The 22,617-nt window shown below is 36.9% G+C and overlaps 1 protein-coding gene across 4 annotated transcripts in view; it reads left to right on the top strand.

Moving 5' to 3' along the window:
• The first annotated feature begins 4,318 nt into the window (after nucleotides 1-4,318).
• The window catches only part of ZC3H14 (zinc finger CCCH-type containing 14), a 46,565-nt gene continuing 28,266 nt past the window's right edge, over nucleotides 4,319-22,617 (top strand). For all 4 annotated transcript variants that reach the window (XM_074235570.1, XM_074235569.1, XM_074235568.1 and 1 more), the window contains exons 1-9: nucleotides 4,319-4,451; nucleotides 4,728-4,770; nucleotides 9,963-10,077; nucleotides 14,144-14,184; nucleotides 14,523-14,718; nucleotides 15,229-15,658; nucleotides 16,750-16,910; nucleotides 17,707-17,807; nucleotides 21,260-21,415. In XM_074235570.1, the coding sequence (XP_074091671.1) occupies nucleotides 4,416-4,451; nucleotides 4,728-4,770; nucleotides 9,963-10,077; nucleotides 14,144-14,184; nucleotides 14,523-14,718; nucleotides 15,229-15,658; nucleotides 16,750-16,910; nucleotides 17,707-17,807; nucleotides 21,260-21,415 (1,279 nt within the window). In that variant the 5' untranslated portion in view covers nucleotides 4,319-4,415. The remainder of the gene's footprint in view (nucleotides 4,452-4,727; nucleotides 4,771-9,962; nucleotides 10,078-14,143; nucleotides 14,185-14,522; nucleotides 14,719-15,228; nucleotides 15,659-16,749; nucleotides 16,911-17,706; nucleotides 17,808-21,259; nucleotides 21,416-22,617) is intronic.

Here is a 22,617-nt window from a genome sequence, read left to right as displayed (position 1 = left end):
AAAAATTGTAAAACTCAAATAAAATCTTTAATAAAAGAAAAAAAGATTGGTAGATATTACTATTGTATATAATTGGAAAAGAAATAAAATGTTAAAAAAAAGATTGATTATCACCCTCATGTTGCTGTTAGGGTGTACAGTGTTCTTCTGGTTCTGCTCATTTCACTCAGCATCAGTTCATGCAAATCCTTCCAGGCTTCCCTGAATTTCTGTCCCTCGTGGTTTCTAATAGAAGAATATTGTTCCATCACATATATATACCACAGTTTGCTAAGCCATTCCCCAATTGAAGGACATTTACTTGATTTCCAATTCTTTGCCACCACAAACAGGATTGCTATGAATATTTTTGTACAAGTGATGTTTTTACCCTTTTTTATCATCTTTTCAGAGTATAGACCCCAGTAGTGGTATTGCTGGATAAAGGGTATGCACATTTTTGTTGCCCTTTGGGCATAGTTCCAAATTTCTCTTCAGAAAGGTTGGATTAGTTCACAGCTCCACCACAATGTATTAGTTTCCCAGATTTCCCACATCCCTTCCAACATTGATCATTGTCCTTTCTGGTAATATTGGCCATCTGAGAGGTGTGAGGTGGCACCTCAGAGATGCTTTAATTTGCATTTCTCTTATAAGTAATGATTTAGAGCAATTTTTCATATGACTATGGATAGCTTTGATTTCCTCATCTGCAAATTGCCTCAAAGAGGCTTCTTAATTCTTTATTTTCTGCCACCAAAGTGATATACCTGAGAGTGTTGATATTTTCCCCAGCCACCTTAATTCTGCCTTTGTATTCATCCATTTCACATGATGTCTGCATAGATGTTAAATAAAATGACAATATACAGTCTTGTTGTAATTCTTTTCCAATCTTAAAGCATGGGGAAGACAAAAACATGTAAAGAAGCTAAAGGGGTGAGGTTGGCACAGGGGCATGGTAGAGAGAGTTTGATAAGGATGTGGTAGATTTAGGGGAGACATAATAATAGGTACCATTTATAAAGTGCTCTAAATTCTTATTTCATTTGATCCTCACAGGAATCCTGGGAGTAAGGTGCTATTATTATGATTCCTATTTTACAGATGAGGAAACTGAGACAGATGTTAAATGGCTTACCTAGGGTCATACAACTAAAAGATATCAGAGGTAAGATTTGAACTCAGCTGTTGCTGACTCCAGGTCTAAGAATTTTACTCACTATACCACCCATCCAGTTGCCTCTGTTTTCAAGTATTTGAATATCTGTTCTTATTGGTCTTGTTCTGTTTGATCCCAGAGGGCAGAATCAGGAACAGTAGGTAGAAATTGAAAAGAAAGCAGATTTATAACTGTCCTAAGAGAAAATTTCCATTGAGCACAGCTTCTATGGGGAGCTACTGTACTGTGCTAAGGCTGAGTGAATAGATTCTTTGAATAGCAAGTTAAGGGTAGAGGTCAAGTTTGTAAGAGGTGAGGGTTTGATTCTGAGTGAGTAAATTCATAGCAATTCACATTCCCTAGATAGCAAGTCAGGGCAGTTTCTCAGATTATGGAGGTCATTGAGTTCCTGAGAACCACCTGGCATTTTTCCAATAATTCCAGACACTGAGGTGGAGCCCCAGATATTCCAGGGTGAGCATGGGACATATTCTGTTCAATCGGACTCGGTTGACTAAGTGACTAGTAGTGCTTATATGCTGGTACTTTCTTCAGCCAATTTTCTGTAATTTGACCTCAGCCTCAGATTTTCCCCTAGTGTTTACTTCTCCCAGGATACCCCACACTACTATTGTTTACCTGGATTTCTAATTCCTTGTTTGTAGATGACTATTGAGTTACCTTATATTTTTCTTGGCCTTTACTGTAATTCCCTGATTTTCTACACTGAAGTAAATACTTCTCTTGATCTGAATACCACACTTATGAAATCAGCAAAACTTCAAATTATGACAATATGGATAAAATATAAGACCAGAAGAGAAAGTTGGCAGGAAGGGAAAAAAATTCTGATTTGTGAAGATTAGTTTATGGGAATTTATTAGAGAAGCAATGTGTGGTATAGTGACATGAGTGCTATTCTTGGAGTTGTGACGAACTGGGTTCTAATTCCACATAGTTAGAGAGTTCACCTAATCAATGGAATTTCACATAGAGTTTAAGAAAGGTCATCGAGAGGAAACCGCATCAATATGTAGATAAAGACTGAGGGATAATGCCTGGGCACACCCTTTACTTAGCAACACACAGATATATACATCTTTTGTTTACACATTTACATGAACAAAGTCTCTCGTGAACTTCTCTGAAATCTCAGTGTTGTCAATAACATGAAAAAATTGAGCTTGGAGTTTTCAGCAGGTCCTGGGGAGGAGAGATTGTTTATCTTTTCACTGAATTTTAAAATGCTAAAACATTTCAGAGAGTGCTGCTGAAAAGGTCAGTGTATTGACTCCATAATTTTATTGAAACTTCAAAAATTAAGCCTTCTGTTCTGTATGGTCTTTCTTATATAGCTTGAATGATGGTCTGAATAGGCTGGACCTTTTTTGTCTTTGAAATTTTTAGGTACAATGGTTTTCATTTTCTTTATATAGAGTGACCTACAAGGGTGATTATTGCCTTTGAGATTTTCTCCATCTTCAACTGACCTCAATATCTGGTGTTTCTGTTCTTCTAGTCATTCTTCAGCTCTCTTTGTAATATAGCCTGAGAAATACTACTTTTGCTTTGATAGGATTGTCAGATTCAATCTTAATATCACATTATTATACTAACTTGCAACTGAATCATGTGCAACATATATTTTAGTTTATAAAAGGTGCACACAAAGTAAAGAAGTTAGGGTCCCTAGATTGTAAAGTATGTGGAGGTAAGTAAAATGTGAAAAAAATTGGAAACATAGTAGAGTGCCAGGTTAGTAAGGAATTTAAAAGTCTGTTTGATTGGGCAAACATCAACTGCTCATGGATGGGTAGAGCTAATATAATAAAAATGACAATTCTACCAAAACTAAACTACCTGTTTAGTGCAGCAATACCACTGCTGGGTCTATACCCTGAAGAGATGATGAAAAAGGGTAAAATCGTCACCTGTACAAAAGTATTCATGGCAGCCCTGTTTATGGTGGCAAAAAACTGGAAATCAAGTAAATGTCCTTCAATTGGGGAATGGCTTAGCAAACTGTGGTATATGTATGTCATGGGACACTATTATTCTATTAGAAACCAGGAGGGATGGGATTTCAGGGAATCCTGGAGGGATTTGCATGAACTGATGCTGAGTGAGATGAGCAGAACCAGAAAAACACTGTACACCCTGACAGCAACATGGGGGTGATGATCAACCTTGATGGACTCACTCATTCCATCACTGCAACAATCAGGGATAATTTGGGGCTGTCTGTGATGGAGAATACCATCTGTATCCAGAGAAAGAACCGCGGAGTTTGAACAAAGACCAAGGACTATTACTTTTAATTTATTTTTTTTTAAAGATTTTTTTTTCAAGGCAATGGGGCTAAGCGGCTTGCCCCATGGCCACACAGCTAGGTAATATTAAGTGTCTGAGGTCGAATTTGAACCCAGGTACTCCTGACTCCAAGGCTGGTGCTTTATCCACTGTGCCACCTAGCTGTCCCTATTACCTTTAATTTAGGGAAAAAAAACCTGCTATGTTGTTGTCTGATCTTGCTATCTCTTGTACTTTATGTATCTTCCTTAAGGATAGGATTTCTCTCTCCTCACACCCAATTTGGATCAATGTATACATGGAAACAATGTAACGACTGACAGATTGCCTGCGGGGGTGGGGAGAGGGAAGTAAGATGGGGGGAAAAATTGTAAAACTCAAAATAAATAAAAAAATATAATATATAATATAATATAAAATAAAGAAATAAATAAAATCTTTAATTACAAAAGAACTCTGTTTGGTTGTGGAGATAATAGGGAGGGGAAGGAAGACGGTGGGAAGATCACTGGTGACTGGCAGGAGAAGGAATGATGCGAGGAGGGAGATGGGTCGGAGGCTTAGGCGGCTCCACGGCAGCGCGAAGGCACCTAATTGGGGAGAACCGTAGAATTCAGCATTTGACCAAAGACTGGCTTTGCAACGTGAGGCGGCGAGGGGCTGAGAGCTCTAGGGTCACGTGATCAGAAAGTTGGGGGGGGGAGGGGGCCGGGACGCCTGAGGGGGAGCAGGAAGCAGCAGCAGCGTGCGCTCCGCGCCCTCCGGCCGGCAGGGGGCGCTGCGGGGGGGGGCGCCGCGCCTGCCCCGCCGCCGCCGCCGGGCCGGGGGCGGGGACGCGCCGTGCGTGCCGTGCGGGGCGGGGCGGGGGCGGCGGCGGCGGCTGCGGGGACGCCTCGGGGGCCCTGCCGCCCGGTAACGGAGGCCGCCGAGCCGCCCGCGCGCAGCCCGCGCCCGCGCCGGGACCATGGAGATCGGCACCGAGATCAGCCGCAAGATCCGGGTGAGGCCCGAGCCGCGCCGGGCAGCCGGGCCCGGGGCGGGGCGGGGGCCGGGGGCGGCGGGGCCCGGGCGGGGGACCAGCCGCAGCCGCCCCGGGCCTCGCGCCTGCCCCGCGCCCCCTTGGGCCTAGCCGCCTCGGGCCTCGCGGGGGGAGGGGCGGCCGCGCCCCTGGCCGTGCGGGAGAGCCCCGGGGCGCCGGCCCAGCGCGGGTCTTTGTGTGTCTCTAGTCCCAGTCGCATGCTAACCTCCTTTCCCATGTGCCCAATTTTTTCTCCAGAGTGCCATTAAGGGGAAATTGCAGGAACTGGGAGCTTACGTGGGTAAGTTCTGTTACGTTGGTGAGTTATGCATTTTTTATTGTTTTAGAATCATAGAATTTTAAAGCTATAAGACGCCTCAGGAAAAGCTAGTTGGGCTCCTTAAAAGGCATCCCCACCATGACACCCCGGACATGCCACCTTGCCGCTGGAGCTCGAGCACCTCCGGTGGGAAAAGAGAATGGGACGGCTTTTTAGCAGCCCGTTTCACTTTCGGGAAGGTTTTTCTTAGTTTGAATAGAACCCTCATCTTTATAATTTAGGCGCATTCTTCTTAGTTCTGCCTCCTGGGACTAAGAAGAACGAGGTTTATTGCCTCTTCTGTAGTAGCGACTGCCCCTTTCTGATCGGTTTGTTCTTTTCGGCCGAGTCCCCAGTTCCTCCAGCCTGTATTTAGCATGGCATTCAGCATCTTGACTGATTTTCTCAAGCTATAAACATCCTTCTTAAAACGAGCCTATAACTAACAATTCCAAATGTGTTCTGACCAGGGCAAATTACTATCACTTCTCTATTCTTTCATATCACAATTATCTAAGATCTCCCTGTTTTTTTTGATTGCTAAATTTTATATATATATGTATATATTATATATATATTCATATTGAGCTTTAAATAAGAAAGGCCTGACCTTGATTTTTTTTACTTTTCTTTTCAACTGTTGTTTAGCTGGATTTCCCCCCCCTTGTTAATTGGAAGGTGCCTCACTAGTCATCTAACTTCTGAAATGTTCATTAATCCTTGCTTAGTTGTCAAAGCACTTTAATATACAGCATTTTGGTTGACCCTTACAATAGCATTATGAGGTAAACAGCACATATTAGTCTCATTTTATACAGATGAAGAAAATGATGCTCAAAGAGGTTTAAGACAAACACTAATCACTGACAGATTTCTGACAATTACCTATATTTACAATTGTCTACCTCATAATTTGCATTCGCCTCATTTATAGAATTGCATAGCAGATGTAAATATTAGAAAAGAATGCAAAGAGCTTTCTAAAGCTTATGAAGTCATTCACATGTTTTCTTGGATACCTCTGCTAGGCAGAGCATAAAATAAAGCACTTATGAAGCCTTCACTGATGCCTTCCCTCCCAAATTACCATCAGATTTCTATTTGTACTTAATCTCTTTGCATTCTGTATTATATAAATACTTATCTGTCCCATTAGAATGTAAACTTGAGAATAGATTTTTTCAATTATTTATTTGTATTCCCACTCTTGCACTGTTCCTGGCACAAAGGAGATATTCATAAACGCATATTGGTTGATTGAAAGTTCATTGTCTAAGGCACTTTATTTTCTAAGAGGGAAGATAAGGTACCCACAAACTGTGTTATTTTCTTGTTTTGTAGGCAAATACAAATGTCTTGAAATTAGTGTTCTCTAAGGGTGCTTAGTACTTTATCTGGAGAAAACATAATTTTTGAAATGTAGTATTATCTTATAATATATCTTCAACCCATTGCTGGGTTGGAGAAATTTTTATTAGTCAATATTTTTATGCTCTCCCCCCATCATCACATATTGGTGATGAATAATGATACAATGTTGTCATTTTAATTTCATTTGTTAAATATTTTTTTTTTTTTACATTATATGGTTGTGGGAGCTTTTGGTATGGGCTTTTTTTTTTTGGCAGTAGGCTTTATTTTTTTCCTGACTTACATCAGAAAAATTAGCATGACTGGTTCAGTTGGTTGCAGGTCAGATGCTTGAGAATCAGGTTTTGTATGTTTTCTTCATGGAAGCATATTTATCAATTTTTGACTGGTTTTTGAAAAGTCATGGGAGAAAAAAAGGAAAACATTTTTTGTATAGATAATTTCCTTTCTCCTTCACCATCCCTTCTCCTTTCTCAGTAGCCTTTATGAGAATATAATTATAAGATCATAAATTCAGATTTAGATGAGGCCTTAGAAATCCAGAATACTTCATTTTATAGTTGAGTAAACTGAATTTTCCCAGGGTGATACAGTAGAATCAGAATTTGAACTGAGATTTCCTGTCTAAAAACTCTGCACTTTCCATAACACCTTGCTACCTGTTTGGCAGTAGGAAATCTGGGTCAAATGTTTACACAGTTGTTGGTTTTGTTTATTTTTTTTTGACATCTCACTGTTAAAATTATACATTGATTTACAAAAATGGTTGAACCAGTTCATAGTTGTATTAGCATTGTTTTAGGGTAACTTTTTTACCACAGTCACACCATTATTAAATTTTATCATTTTGGAGATGTTGTTTTTATTTTTTGGGGTTTTTTTTAGATTTTTTTTTTGCAAGGCAAACGGGGTTAAGTGGCTTGCCCAAGGCCACACAGCTAGGTAATTATTAAGTGTCTGAGACTGGATTTGAACTCAGGTACTCCTGACTCCAAGGCAGGTGCTTTATCCACTACACCACCCAGCTGCCCCCTTACCTTTGGAATTTCTTGTATTTAAATGTGTAAGATGCTTGTAAAGCCTATTTTCTACAAAATTGTTTCCTATTTTTCCAGCAGTTCTTGATGAATAAAGTTCTCTTCCATCAGTTTAGGAACTGTAGCAGAGTTTACTATTAAAAAGTCAATGAAAAAAAATATCAATGGATGTGAAGTTAGAGAACCTGGAGTCATATATTCCTTCAGCTGATTATTATTTACATGACCTTGGACAAGTAACTTAACTGACCCTTAATTTTTTTTTTTAATATCTAAAATGTTGGGATGGGTACTAGAAAATCTCCAAGGTCCCATGGAATTTTAAATCATTGATCGTGGATCTTGAATTTGTTGATTTCCAAAGACTGCTATACACATTGGCTCCTCAGTCTAGCTTATATGATCTATTTGACTAAGGGAGTGTTTTTATTGTCTTTGATAGTCTTAAATTTAGACTTTTCATTCAATTATTATCTATTGTATCAAGTGACAAGTATCAAAACATACTAGAGAAATGTTGGTTTAATACTTCAGCCTGATACAGCTTATTAAAACTGTCAGATATTTTGAGTTATTTTGCTGGATATGATAATAAGTTCTAGAGATACAAAGACAAAAAAAAACATGCATTCTCACAGACTCCAGTTCTACTAGGATGATACAATATGTATATAGGAATATATGATTTCCTCAGTTTAGGGAATTCTTAGTTTGAAATTTCCTCTACAAACAAACATAATTATCTGTGATATAATAGATAAGGCTTAAGAATCTGCTGAACCACTTGGATATCAGAAGTGGGATTTGAACCTAGTTTACTTCATCTGTTATGCCTTGTTGTCTTTATGCTATATATATATATTGATTAGTAAACAAAAGATAGTTTGTTATGGGAGAGAATATCACCCTGGGGATTAGGAAAGATTTTTAAATAGGTGTCAACTGAATTGAGCTATGAAGGTGGAGATGAAAGAAGGTTTGGGGAACACTTTGTGTAGAAGAAATTGAACACTGAGTTTGTGCAACAATTAGTATCTAGTTCAGTCTGGTCAGAAATGAGTGAAAGGGAATAGTATAAAATAAAACTTGAAAGGTTGTTTACAGCCAGAGTGTGGATGACTTTAAAGTCCTTGCTGAGGAGTTATATACTAGAGGCAATAGAAAAACAATTGAAGATTTTTTTGAACTGTTTGGAGAATGGACAGCACAGAGATCAGTTAGAAGATTGTTAACAGTCGTCCATTCCAGAGATGAGGAGGGTATGAACTAGTAACTGTGTTTTGGGAGAGAAGGAAGTTTTCGGAGATATTGGTGGAGCTAGAATGGACAAGATTTGAAGGATAAAGGAATAGGAGAAAGCAAGGGTTTTGGTTTTGGACCCGAATAATTGGAAGGATGGTGCTTACCTCAACAGAAACTGAGCAATTTGAAGAATGGCAGGTTTCAGGAGAAACATTTGACTTTGATGCCCATGTGATATTTGAAAGGAAAAATCCAAGCAGGTGACTGGTGAGGTGGGGGACAGGAGTTTTGGAGAGAGCTAGCTCTATCAGTTAGTGTGGTACAGTGAAAAAATATATGGGATTTGGAGTCAGAGCATCTGTGCTGGAATCTCTACGCTGCCGTTGAGGACCTTGGGCAATTACTCAATCAACAAGAGATTTTTAAGGATGTGTGATGGGGGCTTAACAATAAGCTAAGCACCAAGGGTGCAGAGATAAAAGTTCCTTACCTTCAAGGAGCTTTCCCAGATTGTCAAAGGAGTCCATATCACAAAAAAAAATTCATAACTCCTACAGTAAACTTAGAAAGGAACCAAGTTGTGAAGAGATTAAAAGGTTAAATAGAGAAATTTATATGGTATACTAGAATTAATAAGAAACCATTGGAGTTTGGGTTGGGGGGGGGGAGGGCTAACTTGACTAGACCTTTCATTTAGGCAAACCAGTTCAGTGGAGGTTTGTTTGGGGTGAGTAGAAGCTGAAAACCTGGGAGATCAAATAGAAGACTAATTGTAGTGGTTCACTGGCTGAAGCAGTGAAAAAGAGAGTTATATGTAAGAGATACTGTGAAGGATCAAAGTTACCATTTGATTAATTCTGTGGGAAGAGTGAGAATAAGGAGTTGAATATGATATCAAGATGATGATACCCTTAAAAGTATTAGGTAAATTTGGAAGAAGTAATTTTGAGTAGAAAGATAAATTACTCAATTTACTAGAGAACTTTCTCTTATTTTTATATTTATAGGGGTACTGATGTACCACTTAAGACTCCTCACTGCTATCTCCCGATCTTGCTACATGATCGACCTTCACTTTTGCCTGAGACTCATGTCCTCAAGGACATCTTTTACACCATTCTTTGACAGAGTTCACATGCTCGATTAAATATTTAATTTAATATTAAATATTTCAATTTAATATTGATATTATCTCTTGAATTTAATAGGAATTGTATCTATAATGTTTTTTTCTGCCATTTCCTGAAACTGAGTCAGCTTTCTAATTAGATGATTATATTTGGAATTTCTAATAATAATTATATTCCATATCTATTAGGCCAGTAATAGGAAGGTTTTTGGAAGGAAGGGGGAAAACAATAAAACTTTGTTTTTGCCCAGAATTATTTTGGTTAAGAAAATGTCATCATGTACTGTTTCTAGAGGTAAATACTTTTTAGTAATTAACTTAAAAACCTCAGGTATGTAACAGTTTTTCCCCTCAAGTTTTCTATTATATGTTACTGTTATTTCTTCTTTGTTTAGATGAAGAACTTCCTGATTACATCATGGTAATGGTGGCTAATAAGAAAAGTCAAGAGCAAATGACTGAGGACCTTTCCCTTTTTCTAGGGAACAACACAGTTAGATTTACTGTATGGTATGTTTATATATGTCTGCAACACAAACTATTTTAATGTCTAGTTTGGTTTATTTTTTAAATACATAAAGTTCAACAAAGTATGGGAATATTTTCTCTGATACAGTGAGATCTTTAAAACTTTACATTTTATGGCATCCTTTATAATATATCATTTTCCTGTATCTCCCAAACAAATATCTGATAAATATGGTAGTCTTTCCTTCGAAAGAGTAATACTTTTTATTCTAATTAGATTTTAGCTTTCCTTATCTAATTTCCTCTCCTTTCTCACCTTCCTCTTCCCCCTGCCCCCCCCTTACATCAAAGGCCATGTACATTGGCATATGGAAAGCCAAATCATCATCAATTTCCTACTATCAGGTAGTAGTGTCCCACTATCAGGAACCTACTATCATGTTCAAAGTTTAAAGATAGTACAAATCATAAGGATTCAAACAATAGTAGTTTAATAAAACCAAATGAAATTCTGTCTCATTATTAACCTCTTTTCCCCCACTCACATGTTACTGTCTTCTGGTATCCTCTAGTGTATGCTAGTTTTTGCATTTTATCAATTAAGTGCTTGTAGCTTTTATATTTGCATTATATTTGTTATCCTTGTTGTTGAGTCATTTTAATTGTCTCCAACTCTCTGACCCCACTTGGGGTTTTCTTGGCAAAGGTGCTATAGTGATTTGCCATTTCCTTCTCCAGCTCATTTTCCAGATGAAGAAACTGAGGCAAACAGAATTAATTAATTTGTCCAGGATTACATATCTAATAAATGTCTGAGGCCATATTTGAAGTCCCAACTTCCCAACCATAAGCCTAAAATTCTATTCACTGTGCCACCTAGTTGTCCTTTCTTATAGATTTAGAGACTTAATAAATCTCTGGATAACATTATGCCTCTTTTATTTCTAATTTATCTGTTAATTTGAGACCATCTGATATTTTACTTTCACTATAAAATGGTGGTCAGTTCAGATCAAAGGGAATGGATTAAAAAAAAGTCAAGCTGAAAATAATATACATAAGTAGCTTTGTATATTATTCTTTTCATTATTCTTTATGAAAATATAAAGTTTATGATAAAAATAATTTTTAAAAAAGAGTTTAATCTGAGAAGGTGATAAAGTAATCAAGAGAGTGAGTAGGAATTGAGCAGGGAATGAGAGGAGAGTTATAAACTTAAAGGAATGGGAGAACCAAGGAAAGATTTTCTAAGGATAAGAAAGAACTGAACATACTTATAAGTGCCTGAGAGGAAAGTAGTAAGGAGAAATTCAAGAAAGAATATAATCAGTGAAGCAATTTTTTGAAGGAGTCTGCAGGGAAAATGGTAAAAAGGGCTACTTATTTCATTGGAATAAGTAGGGAGACCATTATTGAAAATATAGAGAGGTTTTAAATTGTGAATTAGGGGAACTAAAAGAGCTCATAAAATGACTTTCAGTTCATTAAATTAGTGAATTTATCTGCTAAAGGGAAGAAAGAACTGTTGAGTTTGTGGATTGAGATGAAGAGTTTGTGGACTGAAAATATCTTTGGGGAAGAGTATGATAGATGTAAAATTTTTTTCCTAGTTGATAGATTCCTTTTTATAGATGGCATTGACTTTTTTGTGAAAAAGCTTTTAAATTTGTAGTTGAAATTGTCTCATTTCAGTTTTATGATCTCTTTTCCTTGTTTGGTTATATCTTTTGGGAGAGTATGATGAAAAGTTCATCAAAGATGAATAGAGATTCGCATGTGTGACACTAAGGTGAAGTTAGATAAAATTAAATATTTAGTGGACCTAGTCAGCATGGTTTGATAACTACTTCTGGAGTCAAAGCATAGAAGGAGGACATAAAGGGTGACCTAGGTGGAGGATTTGTAGTGCTGCCTGAAAACCAGAAGATCAACTGATGGATTGTAGAATGGAGGACAATAAGCACTTTGTTAAATTGGTTTAATAATCAGATCAAGACTTGGACAGGGGGTAAAGTGAATCCATAATAAGGGACAATGGACTGGGAGAATAGTAAAAAATAGAGTAACTAAAGATTATTATAAGGTTGAAGAGTAACTTAGGTGGGATAAGACTCTGGGAGAAGTAGAGATTGTGATTAGAGAAGGGAATTTCACAAAGATGATGGATTTAAATTGTACTGTTATCCAGAATTGTTGTAATTTTGTTGTAATTGTTTTGTAAAGAGTTGTAATACACTGTTTGATTTGAGGTAGAGTGGAAAAAATTGGTCAACTTGTTTTGCTTAAAGGGTCTTCAAATTGAATATTGAAGGACCCAGGTATATGGTCAAGGATCATAGCATCATAGATATAGAGCTGGAAGAAATTTAGAAGTTCAATCCTTAACTTTACTGTCAAGGAACCTGAGGACCAGAGAGATTTGATGTCTTGAAGGTTAACATTGCAAGTGGGTGACTGAGGCAAAATCTGAATTCAAATCTCCATGACTCCCAAGTCCATTGCTCTAACTATTATGGCACTTCGTTGCTTATGGGTTGGGATGGATAAAACATTATAAACTAGGTACTGAACTCTTTAAGGAAGTGGTAAGAAAGAGCTGGAGGTGACAGCAACAAAAATAGAAATGTCATATAATGGATAGAACAAACTTCATAGGAGGAGAGATTACTGTGATAGGGAATGCTTGGAAGTGAGGAGTGTGCTAATATATAACACTTGGCCAGGTGTTGGGTCAAGTGAGGAGGGACCAGTGCTTGAGAAAGGTGACAAGTGATGAAGTTTCTTCAGGGAGATGCCAGATTTCATGAAGAGCAATGGATAGAATGGATTATGAGAGAAGGCATTCTAGACTGAAGGGGAATTTGTCTATAATAGATCAGACTTTCAGACGTCTCATTGGAAGGGAAAGTTGAAACTATAGGAATTGAGGTAAGATAAAATTGATTTGTATTGGAATAAGAATTCTGGGAGAGATGGAGAACTGGAGGTTTTGTTTGATCAGTGGTAATTCTGAATTAAAAGCATTACAGGGGAATATGAATTGGCATGACATAGAATAGGACAAGTTTTATATATGGAGAAGCTTGTAGACTAATAGGCCCTGAAGTTCTATTTAGAATATTGTCATGAAGGAGGCTTTTCTGTTAATGGTGTCTCTTGAGTGGAAACCCTTAATTTGTTGGGGTTTGGAAAGAGGAATGGGAGAATTCTGAGTTGAATGAGGCCTCAGAAGTTTCTTATTTTTAACTTTTTTTCCCTCTCCATAATGGAGTCCCTTCAGTTGTTAAGGGGAGAATGGGAGGGTCAATGTTATGGCTTCCAGGTGATTTCATAAGGTGAAGACCATCTTAGCTATTTCTCTTTCTGGAGTCTCTAAAACCTGTAGGATTAAATTCCTTTTTTCTGTTATAAACTTTAAAACTATCAACAAAACCAGTCAAATAAACATGTAAAATGGGACAAATCAAGTCCTTAGCCTTTAGTAAGATAGAACCAAATGAATTAACCCCCAAAAGCAAAGAACCAAGGAGCTCTATCTTCTTTGGCCTTTTTTTTTTTTGGTCTTTCCTTTTTCTTTTTCCCCTTTCTGGTAGCAGAAATTTTGGACAGAAGACTATCAATAAAGGGATATATCATTTTTTAATATAGCTCATAATACTCCATGCTCCTCACAACTAAGGCATGCAGCAGATTGTATAAGTGATTAATTTAGAGAATGTCTAATTATGAATATATAAAAATATGCAGTAATTTTAGTCATGTTCATTGCTTTCAGGCTTGCATAATTCAATATCTCAATAAAAGTAGTCATTAAATGATGCTCTTTTTTTTTTGGTGGTGGTGGTGGTGGTGAAAGGTCTAAGTATTGAAATCAACCAAGAAAAATCTTCTCAATCTGCTTTACTTCTGCAACATTAGAAGAGTCAGGTGCAGAAAAGTCAGCTATACAAAAAAATTCGTGCAACATGACAGTCAATTTTAATCTATTTTTTTGTTTTATCTATTTTAAAAGAACAATCCTTTACATTCTTGTGGCAGGAATCTAAGGGAAAAAGGTGAATGAAATTATTTGGATTTAGAAAGACTTAATTTTTCTTTTTTCTTTTAGGCTTCATGGTGTATTAGATAAACTTCGCTCTGTAACTACTGGTAAGAGCTATTATAATGTCACTTTGAAGTTTCTTTACTTATTTTAATATCATTTGTCCTTTTTTTTTTTTTTAACAAGGCAGTGGAGTTAAGTGACTTGCCACCCATAGTCACACAGCTAGGAAATTTAAATGTCTGAGGTCGGATTTGAACTCAGATCCTCCTGACTCCAGGGCTGGTGCTCTCTCTCTCTCTACTACCTAGCTGCCCCAATTTGTGCTTTTTTGAAAAGAAAAGATGACATTTAAAAAGAAATATTTCCATGAAATTAAATTGCATTATCTTCGTTTCAGATAATTTAGATTTCCCTTAACACAGATCATGATTTTCTTTCACAGAGCCTTCTAGTCTAAAATCTTCTGAGACCAATATCTTTGAAAGTAGCCTTCCTTCAAACAAGAGCAGTTTAGGTGGAGGAGATGAAAGAAGACATGAGGACACATTGCTACCTCTTGCTGTTTCTAGCACTCGATCTGAAAAAAATGATTCCAGAGTTTCTACAAGTTCACAAGATCATAGAACCTCTACTATCAGGTAAGGATCTCATGCCTAATGCTTAAGACATAATAACAAATTAACATTTACTAGCTGTGTGACCTGAACAGAACCTGTCTGAGCCTGAGTTTCCTCATTTGTAAAATGGTGGGGGTGTTGATCTTAATGACATGAAAGACCCCTACCAACTCTTTTAAGTTTAATTTCCTAAATATAGTATGAGTGAGTGTAAAGAGATTAGTTATCTTGAGTTTTGGAAAATATGGAGGTATGGCCAAGAAAAAAGTTAATTATTAAAATTATAAGCTACCTTTGTTAAATGAAATTATGTGGAATTAGCATATTCTTAGGAGAATATTATCTATTGCTAATACTTTGGTTTAAGTACAAAGTATCAAAGTACAAAGAATTAAAAGAAAACTAAAAAAGTACTTCTTGGGTAGAGTTTGAAAAAGTGACTACAAAACTTCTTGATTTTCCATTTTTTATTTTCATAATCATTCTTTGGAATGATTCAGTTCCAGTTTAATCTCTTTTCTTTTTAAATAGGCAGCCTTATGATGATGGAACTGCAGCTCGACTAATGTCAACAGTGAAGCCTCTTCGAGAGCTAGCCCCCTCTGAAGATGTAATTGATATTAAACCAGAACCAGATGATCTTATCGATGAAGACTTAAATTTTGTCCAGGAAAATACTCTCTTATCACGAAAAAAACCTATTGTGACAGTCACATACAGTTCTTCACGTCCTTCTGTTGAAATTTACCGGCCTCCAGGAAGTCGAAATACAGATGGCAATGCACATTTACATAGGTTGCATTTGCAGCAGCAGAACAGTATTCAGACTGGCAAACAGCTAGACATACAGACCAACCGGTCATTTGAGACAATGCATCTGTGTGAATCGGAAGCATTTAGTGGCTTAGCAGAGACGTATAGGCCTATCACCAAATCAAACTCTGATAAAATAAGCAATGAGGTTTGTATAAAGGCATAAAATTTAGCCTTTTTAATCCTAGTATTGGAGAAATAGAAGATCATTTAGGATCTGAAAATATTTGGTTAGTCTCAAGAATATGGAATGAGTCTAATAAAAGGAAATTAAATATAGATGAAAAAATTCTATGTGTAGGTCCCCCAAATTGGATACATATGTTATAGAGAGAACATATATTTGTGTGTGTGTATGTGTGTGTGTGTGTGTGTATGTAATACACACACACACATATAGAATATGTGGAGGATTTTAGTAAATCCAAATTTATGAGAAAGCTTTATGCTTTTAGTTTTTTGTTTTTGTTTTTTTTTTTTTGCAAGGCAATGGGGTTAAGTGATTTGCCCAAGGCCACACAACTAGGTAATTATTAAGTGTCTGAGGTTGGATTTGAACTCAGGTACTCCTGATTCCAGGGCCGGTGCTCTATTCACTATGCCACCTAGCCGCTCCCAAAGCTACTAGATTCTTAGTATTAATAGATGTATAGGAACCAGTAGTGTCCAAAATTTGGGAGATATTAGAGTCTCCATCTACTCTGCCTGTCATACTAAATTTGAGTGTAGTCATTAGTTTGGGCACTGTATTTTAGGAGAATCATTGACAAATTGGAAAAGAGAAAACTATTGCCTACAAGCCTAATTGTGATCTTTAAAAATTATGCATTATCATATAGATGTATTAATTTTAGCCTGACCCCAGAGAGCAGAATTATGGCTGATGAATGGAAAAAGAAAAATTTATTTCAATATAAGGAATCACTTCCTAACCAAAAGGAATGTCCAGCTATAGAATGTGACAGAAAGTGTCTTTCTTTTCCTTGAAAATCTTTTTAAGTAGGAGCTCCATGACTACTTGTTAGGAATGTTGTAATATGAGTCAATGTTTTAGAAGCGAAGTCCCTTGCAGCTCTGAAATTCAGTTAGGAGTTAACATTTTTAGTCTTCTTTGCTACCAAATATTCCATGATACTACTAAACTGTGACTGGCTTTTAACTTTTTGCTAAGATATATCTTCTAAGTAGAATTTGCCATTATCTGAATAAAGAAGTACTCCTAAGTATTTCTGGTTGCAGGAAGAAAACTTTCGGAAGAGAAAGTTACCTGTGGTAAGTTCAGTTGTTAAGGTAAAAAAGTACAATAATGATGGAGAAGAAGAAGAGGAAGATGAAGAATATGGATTACGTATAGGAAGTGTGTCCAGCAGTGTGTCTGTGCCAGCAAAACCTGAAAGAAGGTATGTGGATAACATGTAAACCAATATAAAGTTTGCTGATTTGGTGAACATTTACTGTCCACTAAAATCTTAGTCTAGTAAGTCATTGTGGCTTAAAGATGACCTTCATTTGTTTAAACTTAATAAATACTTGTTCCTTGATTAGGAGAGCTGCCGGGTCTGGCAGGTCCTTCCAAGATGGACAGGTTTCAAATATGGGTTTTTTTATGTAGGATGGTGTATGTAGTATGTCTGGCTATCTTAGGACAAGCCTAGCTAAATTGAGGAAATGACTCTTAATTAGATTATTCTTAGGGTTAAGATTTTTAGGTGTAGACATTCTTTTATTTTTTAAAATAATATTTTATTCCCAATCATAAGTAAAAATATTTTTTTAACATTGAGTTAAAGGCGTAGCAGACATTGAGTTTAAGGCATAGCAAATAGTTCTAAATAGTTAGATTTGATTTAGGTTGGGGGAGACACTGCTCATGTTAATTTCAAGTTGTAAAATATGGTTTAAATAGTATAGTAGCAATGGAATAAATGATTGACTGGATAGGTAGGATAAGACATTGTTTATATTTCAGGTAATGAAATTTTGTGCACAAATTTGAAGAAGATTATTTTGCTTTTGAATACTAGGTACTAGGTTGACACTGTAAGTGTCTTCTGAAAGTTGAAGTTCATTCATTCAGAACTTAAGACAAAACTAATAAAGGATTGGATAATTAAAAGATAGATAACTTCAGAGAATTCCTTTTCAGAGAACAAATGTCTACTGAAAGTGAATTTCTTGAAATCTTACTTCTTTTAGGCCTTCACTCCCACCATCCAAACAAGCTAATAAGAACCTAATATTGAAAGCTATATCAGAAGCTCAGGAATCTGTTACAAAAACAACCAACTATTCCACAGGTAATTTAATATTTTGCTCAATGTTGGATTAATTTTATAGCTTGAGAGAATGCCTTTGATAACTCAGTTGTAGCAAAAAGGACTAAATTGTGATAAAGGTAGGTTGCATGTAGATTGCAGAACAAAGAATGAGGTAAGAGGCAGGAAACTTATTTTTAAGAAGATTGATATAGTAAGATGATGACTTTCAAGGGAAAGTTGTTTCAAATAGATAAAAAATAAGATCATCAATCATTGTTTAAATTTTTTTTTGTTTTGTTTCGTTTTTTAACAAGGCAAATGGGGTTAAGTGGCTTGCCCAAGGTCACACAGCTAGGTAATAATTAAGTATCTGAGGCCGGATTTGAACTCAGGTACTCCTGACTCTAGGGCCAGTACTGTACCACCTAGCTGCCCCTATTGTTTAAATTTTTAAAGAAAGAATTTAAATTAAGAAAAGATTTTAAATGGGAGAAATTAGTTTGTTTCATTTAGTCCTAACTTAGTATATGAATAAATTTCTCCTTTCTCATCTCTTAAGTCTTCCATTAATGTAAAACGGCAAACAAAAGGCAAAGAATGAAATCTTTTATGTATTTTTCTCCTCTATAATTGAAGTTTGATGAATGGTGATAGTAAATTTGTGAGATCATTTTTTCTTTAAGAGAAATTTATGCTTTTTGCATAATTCTTACTGTTGAATGAACTTATCAGCAAGTTATAATAGCTAAAACTCATGACAAATGACATTTTATATTATGATGTTATTGTATTCTTTGCTATCCTGTCTCCATAACCAGTGTATCACAATTCCAGTTACTATTTTGTTGTTGACAACTAGAATTTGGGGTCAGCTCTTCCTTGAATGCTTTGCTGTTCTTGGCCTTCTCCTTCCCCTCTTTTTCCTCTCTCTGCTCACTTTGGAAAGGAATGATTGAATGAATAAAGCATTTATTATGTATTTATTGCAAAGTATTGTGCCAAGCACAGGGGATACAAATAGAAAAGTCAGACAGTCCCCGCTCTCAAGGAGCTCACATTCAATTTGGGGAGATAACACATGGAATGTTTCAGATGCCAGTCAGATAGAAAGGTCCCTTGGTCCTTAGGGTACAGTGACAAAGAGATGGTAATGCTTCTTCTTTAATGTTATTTCCACTAATAAAAGCATATCAGTTTCTGATAATGAAACACTTTATAGTGCCAAGGACTTTGGTGACAAGAATCATCGTGGTTAGGTCTTTAACTGATAGGGCCATAGCACTTATAGAGTAGAGGCTAGGCTCCATCTCCGTTGGGTTTACTTTCCAGGATGATGGCTTTGGTAGCTTGACAAGGAAGGTTTGTTCTTCTAAAGGGTCTTGGGTTTTGAGTTCTATAGGCTTTCTCCTCAGGATCTGAGGGTAAATGATGGTCAAAGCAATGGTGGTAGTTTGACTTGCCTGGCCCATGCTGATTTCTCTTTCCCTCAGTGTATCTTGCTGCTTTAGCTGGATTGGCTTGCTTGTCCTGTGAATGGCAGTTGGTTGGCAGTTGGCAAAGTTGGCTGTTCCCCTTTCTCCACAAGAGCCTTTTTTTTTGTTTGTTTGTTTTTAATTTATTTAAGGCAGTGGGGTTAAGTGACTTGCCCAAAGTCACACAACTAGGCAATTATTAAGTATTTGAGGCTGGATTTGAACTTAGGTACTCCTGACTTCAGGGCCAGTGCTTTATCCACTGCGCCACCCCATAAGAGCCTTTTTAAGGATAATTGCTTTGAGGGCTGGACTGGAAAGAGAACTGGTGGTCTGGGAGCACACCCACTCCAAGGACTCCTAGGAGTCTTTGGCTGCTGTGGCAGTTGATCAGCAATTATTGATGGTAGTGATGAGAAAGGTGGACACCCCCCCCCCCCTCTTCAATGAGTTCTCTCCACCTGATGACTGGAAGCGGGTATGATGGTTTGTAGTATACTGCTATTAAATGAGTTTTGGGTTCAAGTTCCTAGCAGTCCTCATTAGGATCTGAAGAGAGATGATGGTCAATTAGTCAGGAAGCATTTATTGAGAACCTGCTCTGTGTCACTGTGCTGAGCACTGGGGATACAAAGAAAGTTAAAACAATTCCATTCTTTTGGGGTTCTCACTGTCTGATAGGAGAGATAACTTGTAAATAACTGTACAAACAAGATATATATGGGATAAATTGGGGATAGCCAACAAAGGGCAGGTACTAGTATTGGAGGGGGGTGAGTCATGAAAGGCTTTTTATAGAAGGTAGGATTTTAGTTGGGACTTTCAGGGAAACTAAGAAGTGAAGATGAGAGGTAAATTACAGGTAAGCGGCATAGCCAGTGAAAACACCTAAGAGTTGGGAGATTGGTGTATTTGAGGAAGATCTAGGAAGTCACTGTCACTGGAGTTCAGAGTTTGTGGAGGTAAGCAAGTTGAAAAAAAGACAAGAAAAGGGAGCCAAGTTAGGAAGGACTTAGAATACCAAATAGAGGATTTTGTATGTGATCTTAGAGGTGGTAGGGAACCATTGAAGTTTATTATAGGAAGCAGGGGCTGTCCCTGCATTTTAGGAAGGTCACTTTGCCATCTGGAGGATGTTCTTTGGGGTGGGGGGAGATCAACAATAAATTATTGCAACAGTGTATGTGAGAGATGCCAAGAGCCTGCATAAGAATGATGACAGTATGAGAGGAAGTGGTTGTACAAGAGGTAAAAAGATAAAGTCAATAGAATTTGACAACAACTTGAATATGATGAGTGAGAGTTTAATGGATGATATGTAGGTTGTGAACCTGAGTGGCATGGAGGATGGTGGCATATACTCATTGTAAGATGGTGATTTGACTGAGTACACACTATTTCCTATTCTTCCTCAGCTTGTCTTCTTTAACTAGACTTGAGAGAGTTACTTTTGTTTAAAATAAAGCTATCTCCCAAGAAAAATTTAACCTTTGTAAATTTAACATTCTGGAGCCAAGTGACTTGGATTGCTAGAATGTTCCTTCTGCATGAGATTGGAAGAAACATTAAAAAAATACTGGAACTTCAAAGTGGGTTGACCTGATTTATATTCATTCTTTTCATTTCATCATCAATACTTACAACAGTGAAGAAGGGAAGGTTAGATTAGTGTTTAGTGTCTTGAAAATCTATCAGAAACTAGTTGTATATAAACCCATCTTTGATAAGAGTTAAAGAGTTAAAATGTGAAATCCTCATGATATCATGAAGATTAGTTAATAATAATTATAGATAGTAGATTATTGTTATATGGTAGCTGTAAATCTGGAATAGGAATAATTATTCTTTTCTCTATCCTATTAAAGATGCAGTAGGAATAAATAAGGCAATGTTAGCTGCTTTAGTCTTCATAAAGCATTATATAAATTAAAGGTAATGTTACTGTTGAATATGATGACATTCAACATTGAGCTTTGATATGCAATAATAACATTTATGTATTTCTCTCTTATGTGAAAGTCCCACAGAAACAGATGGTTCCAGTTGCTCCCCGAACTCGTACTGCTCAGGAAGAATCTCTAATAGAAGTGGTCCAGGGGCAAAGCAGGCTTCCCAGATTAAGTCCCCCAATTCAACTAGAGGAAACAAAAGAACAGAGCTTAGAAAGAATTCAAGGTAATGGTAAAGTGATGCTTAGTTTTTTATTGTACTTTTCGTCAAATGAAATTACATTTGTTATACTGTCAGAAAAAGAATTAACCCAATCATAAATTTAAAAACTTGGAAGGAGTCTATGCAGAGATAATCTTCCAATAAATGCTTGTTGATGACAAAGTGTAATCTACAATTTCTTCCCTCAAGGACCATCTAATATCTAATGAATGTGTTATTTTTTTTACTTTTATTTTTTTATTTTTTTGGTTTTTTTTGTAGGGCACACAAGGTTAAGTGGCTTGCCCAAGGCCACACAGCTAGGTAATTATTAAGTGTCTGAGACCAGATCTGAACCCAGGTACTCCTGACTCCAGGGCGGTGCTTTATCCACTGCGCCACCTAGCCACCCCAATGCATTATTTTTAATAGCTAGCATTTATGTAGCATTTTAAGGTTTTGTAAAGCATTTTATAAATAATATCTCATTTTATTCCCACTGTAATCCTGAGAGGTATGATTTCCAGAGGAAAAAAATGAAGCAGACAGGCTAAGTGACTTTCCCAGAATTAGATAATTAGTCTGAGGCTTAGATTTGAATTTCCTAAATTGAGACCTGGCACTTAATAATATTATTATCATTACTTACATTTTTCTGAGGAAGAAAATTGTATACCTTTTCTCCCTTTCTGTTAATCTCCCTACTGTTCTCCTGGTTTAAAACATATAGTTATTTTAAATTGCTGTCTTTGGTTTTCCCATTCATATAAAGTCAGTTGTTGTTTTTGCAAGTGGCTTGCTAGGTAATTATTAAGTGTCTGAGGCCACATTTGAACTCAGGTACTCCTGACTCCAGGGCCGGTGCTCTATCTACTGTGCCACCTAGCCGCCCCAATATTTGAATCTTGATGTGCTTCAGATTAATTCCTTCATCTCCATTTCCATTGCTCCCTACATTTCCACCTCTAGTCCAGGACCTAATAACTTCCCTTTCGTTGGTTATTTTGTCTCTAAAAATTTCCATTTACTTTAAAACCGTTCTCTGAAACCATTAGCCACATTGGTATTCCTAAGATACTTTTACCATGTTACTTTCCTACCCAGTGAGTCCAAAATTAGCACTTGTAGGATTTGGCCTCACACTAACCTGTCACTCCTTATTTCAGACTCCTCATTTGAATCTTGCACTCAAATTTTACTATTTTCACCATATTGGGTTCTCCAGC

This window comes from Macrotis lagotis, chromosome 4, assembly GCF_037893015.1.
Source record: "Macrotis lagotis isolate mMagLag1 chromosome 4, bilby.v1.9.chrom.fasta, whole genome shotgun sequence".
Classification (NCBI taxonomy): Eukaryota; Metazoa; Chordata; class Mammalia; order Peramelemorphia; family Peramelidae; genus Macrotis; species Macrotis lagotis.
Note: the sequence above shows the minus strand (reverse complement) of the source record. Positions and strands in the feature narration are given on the sequence as shown.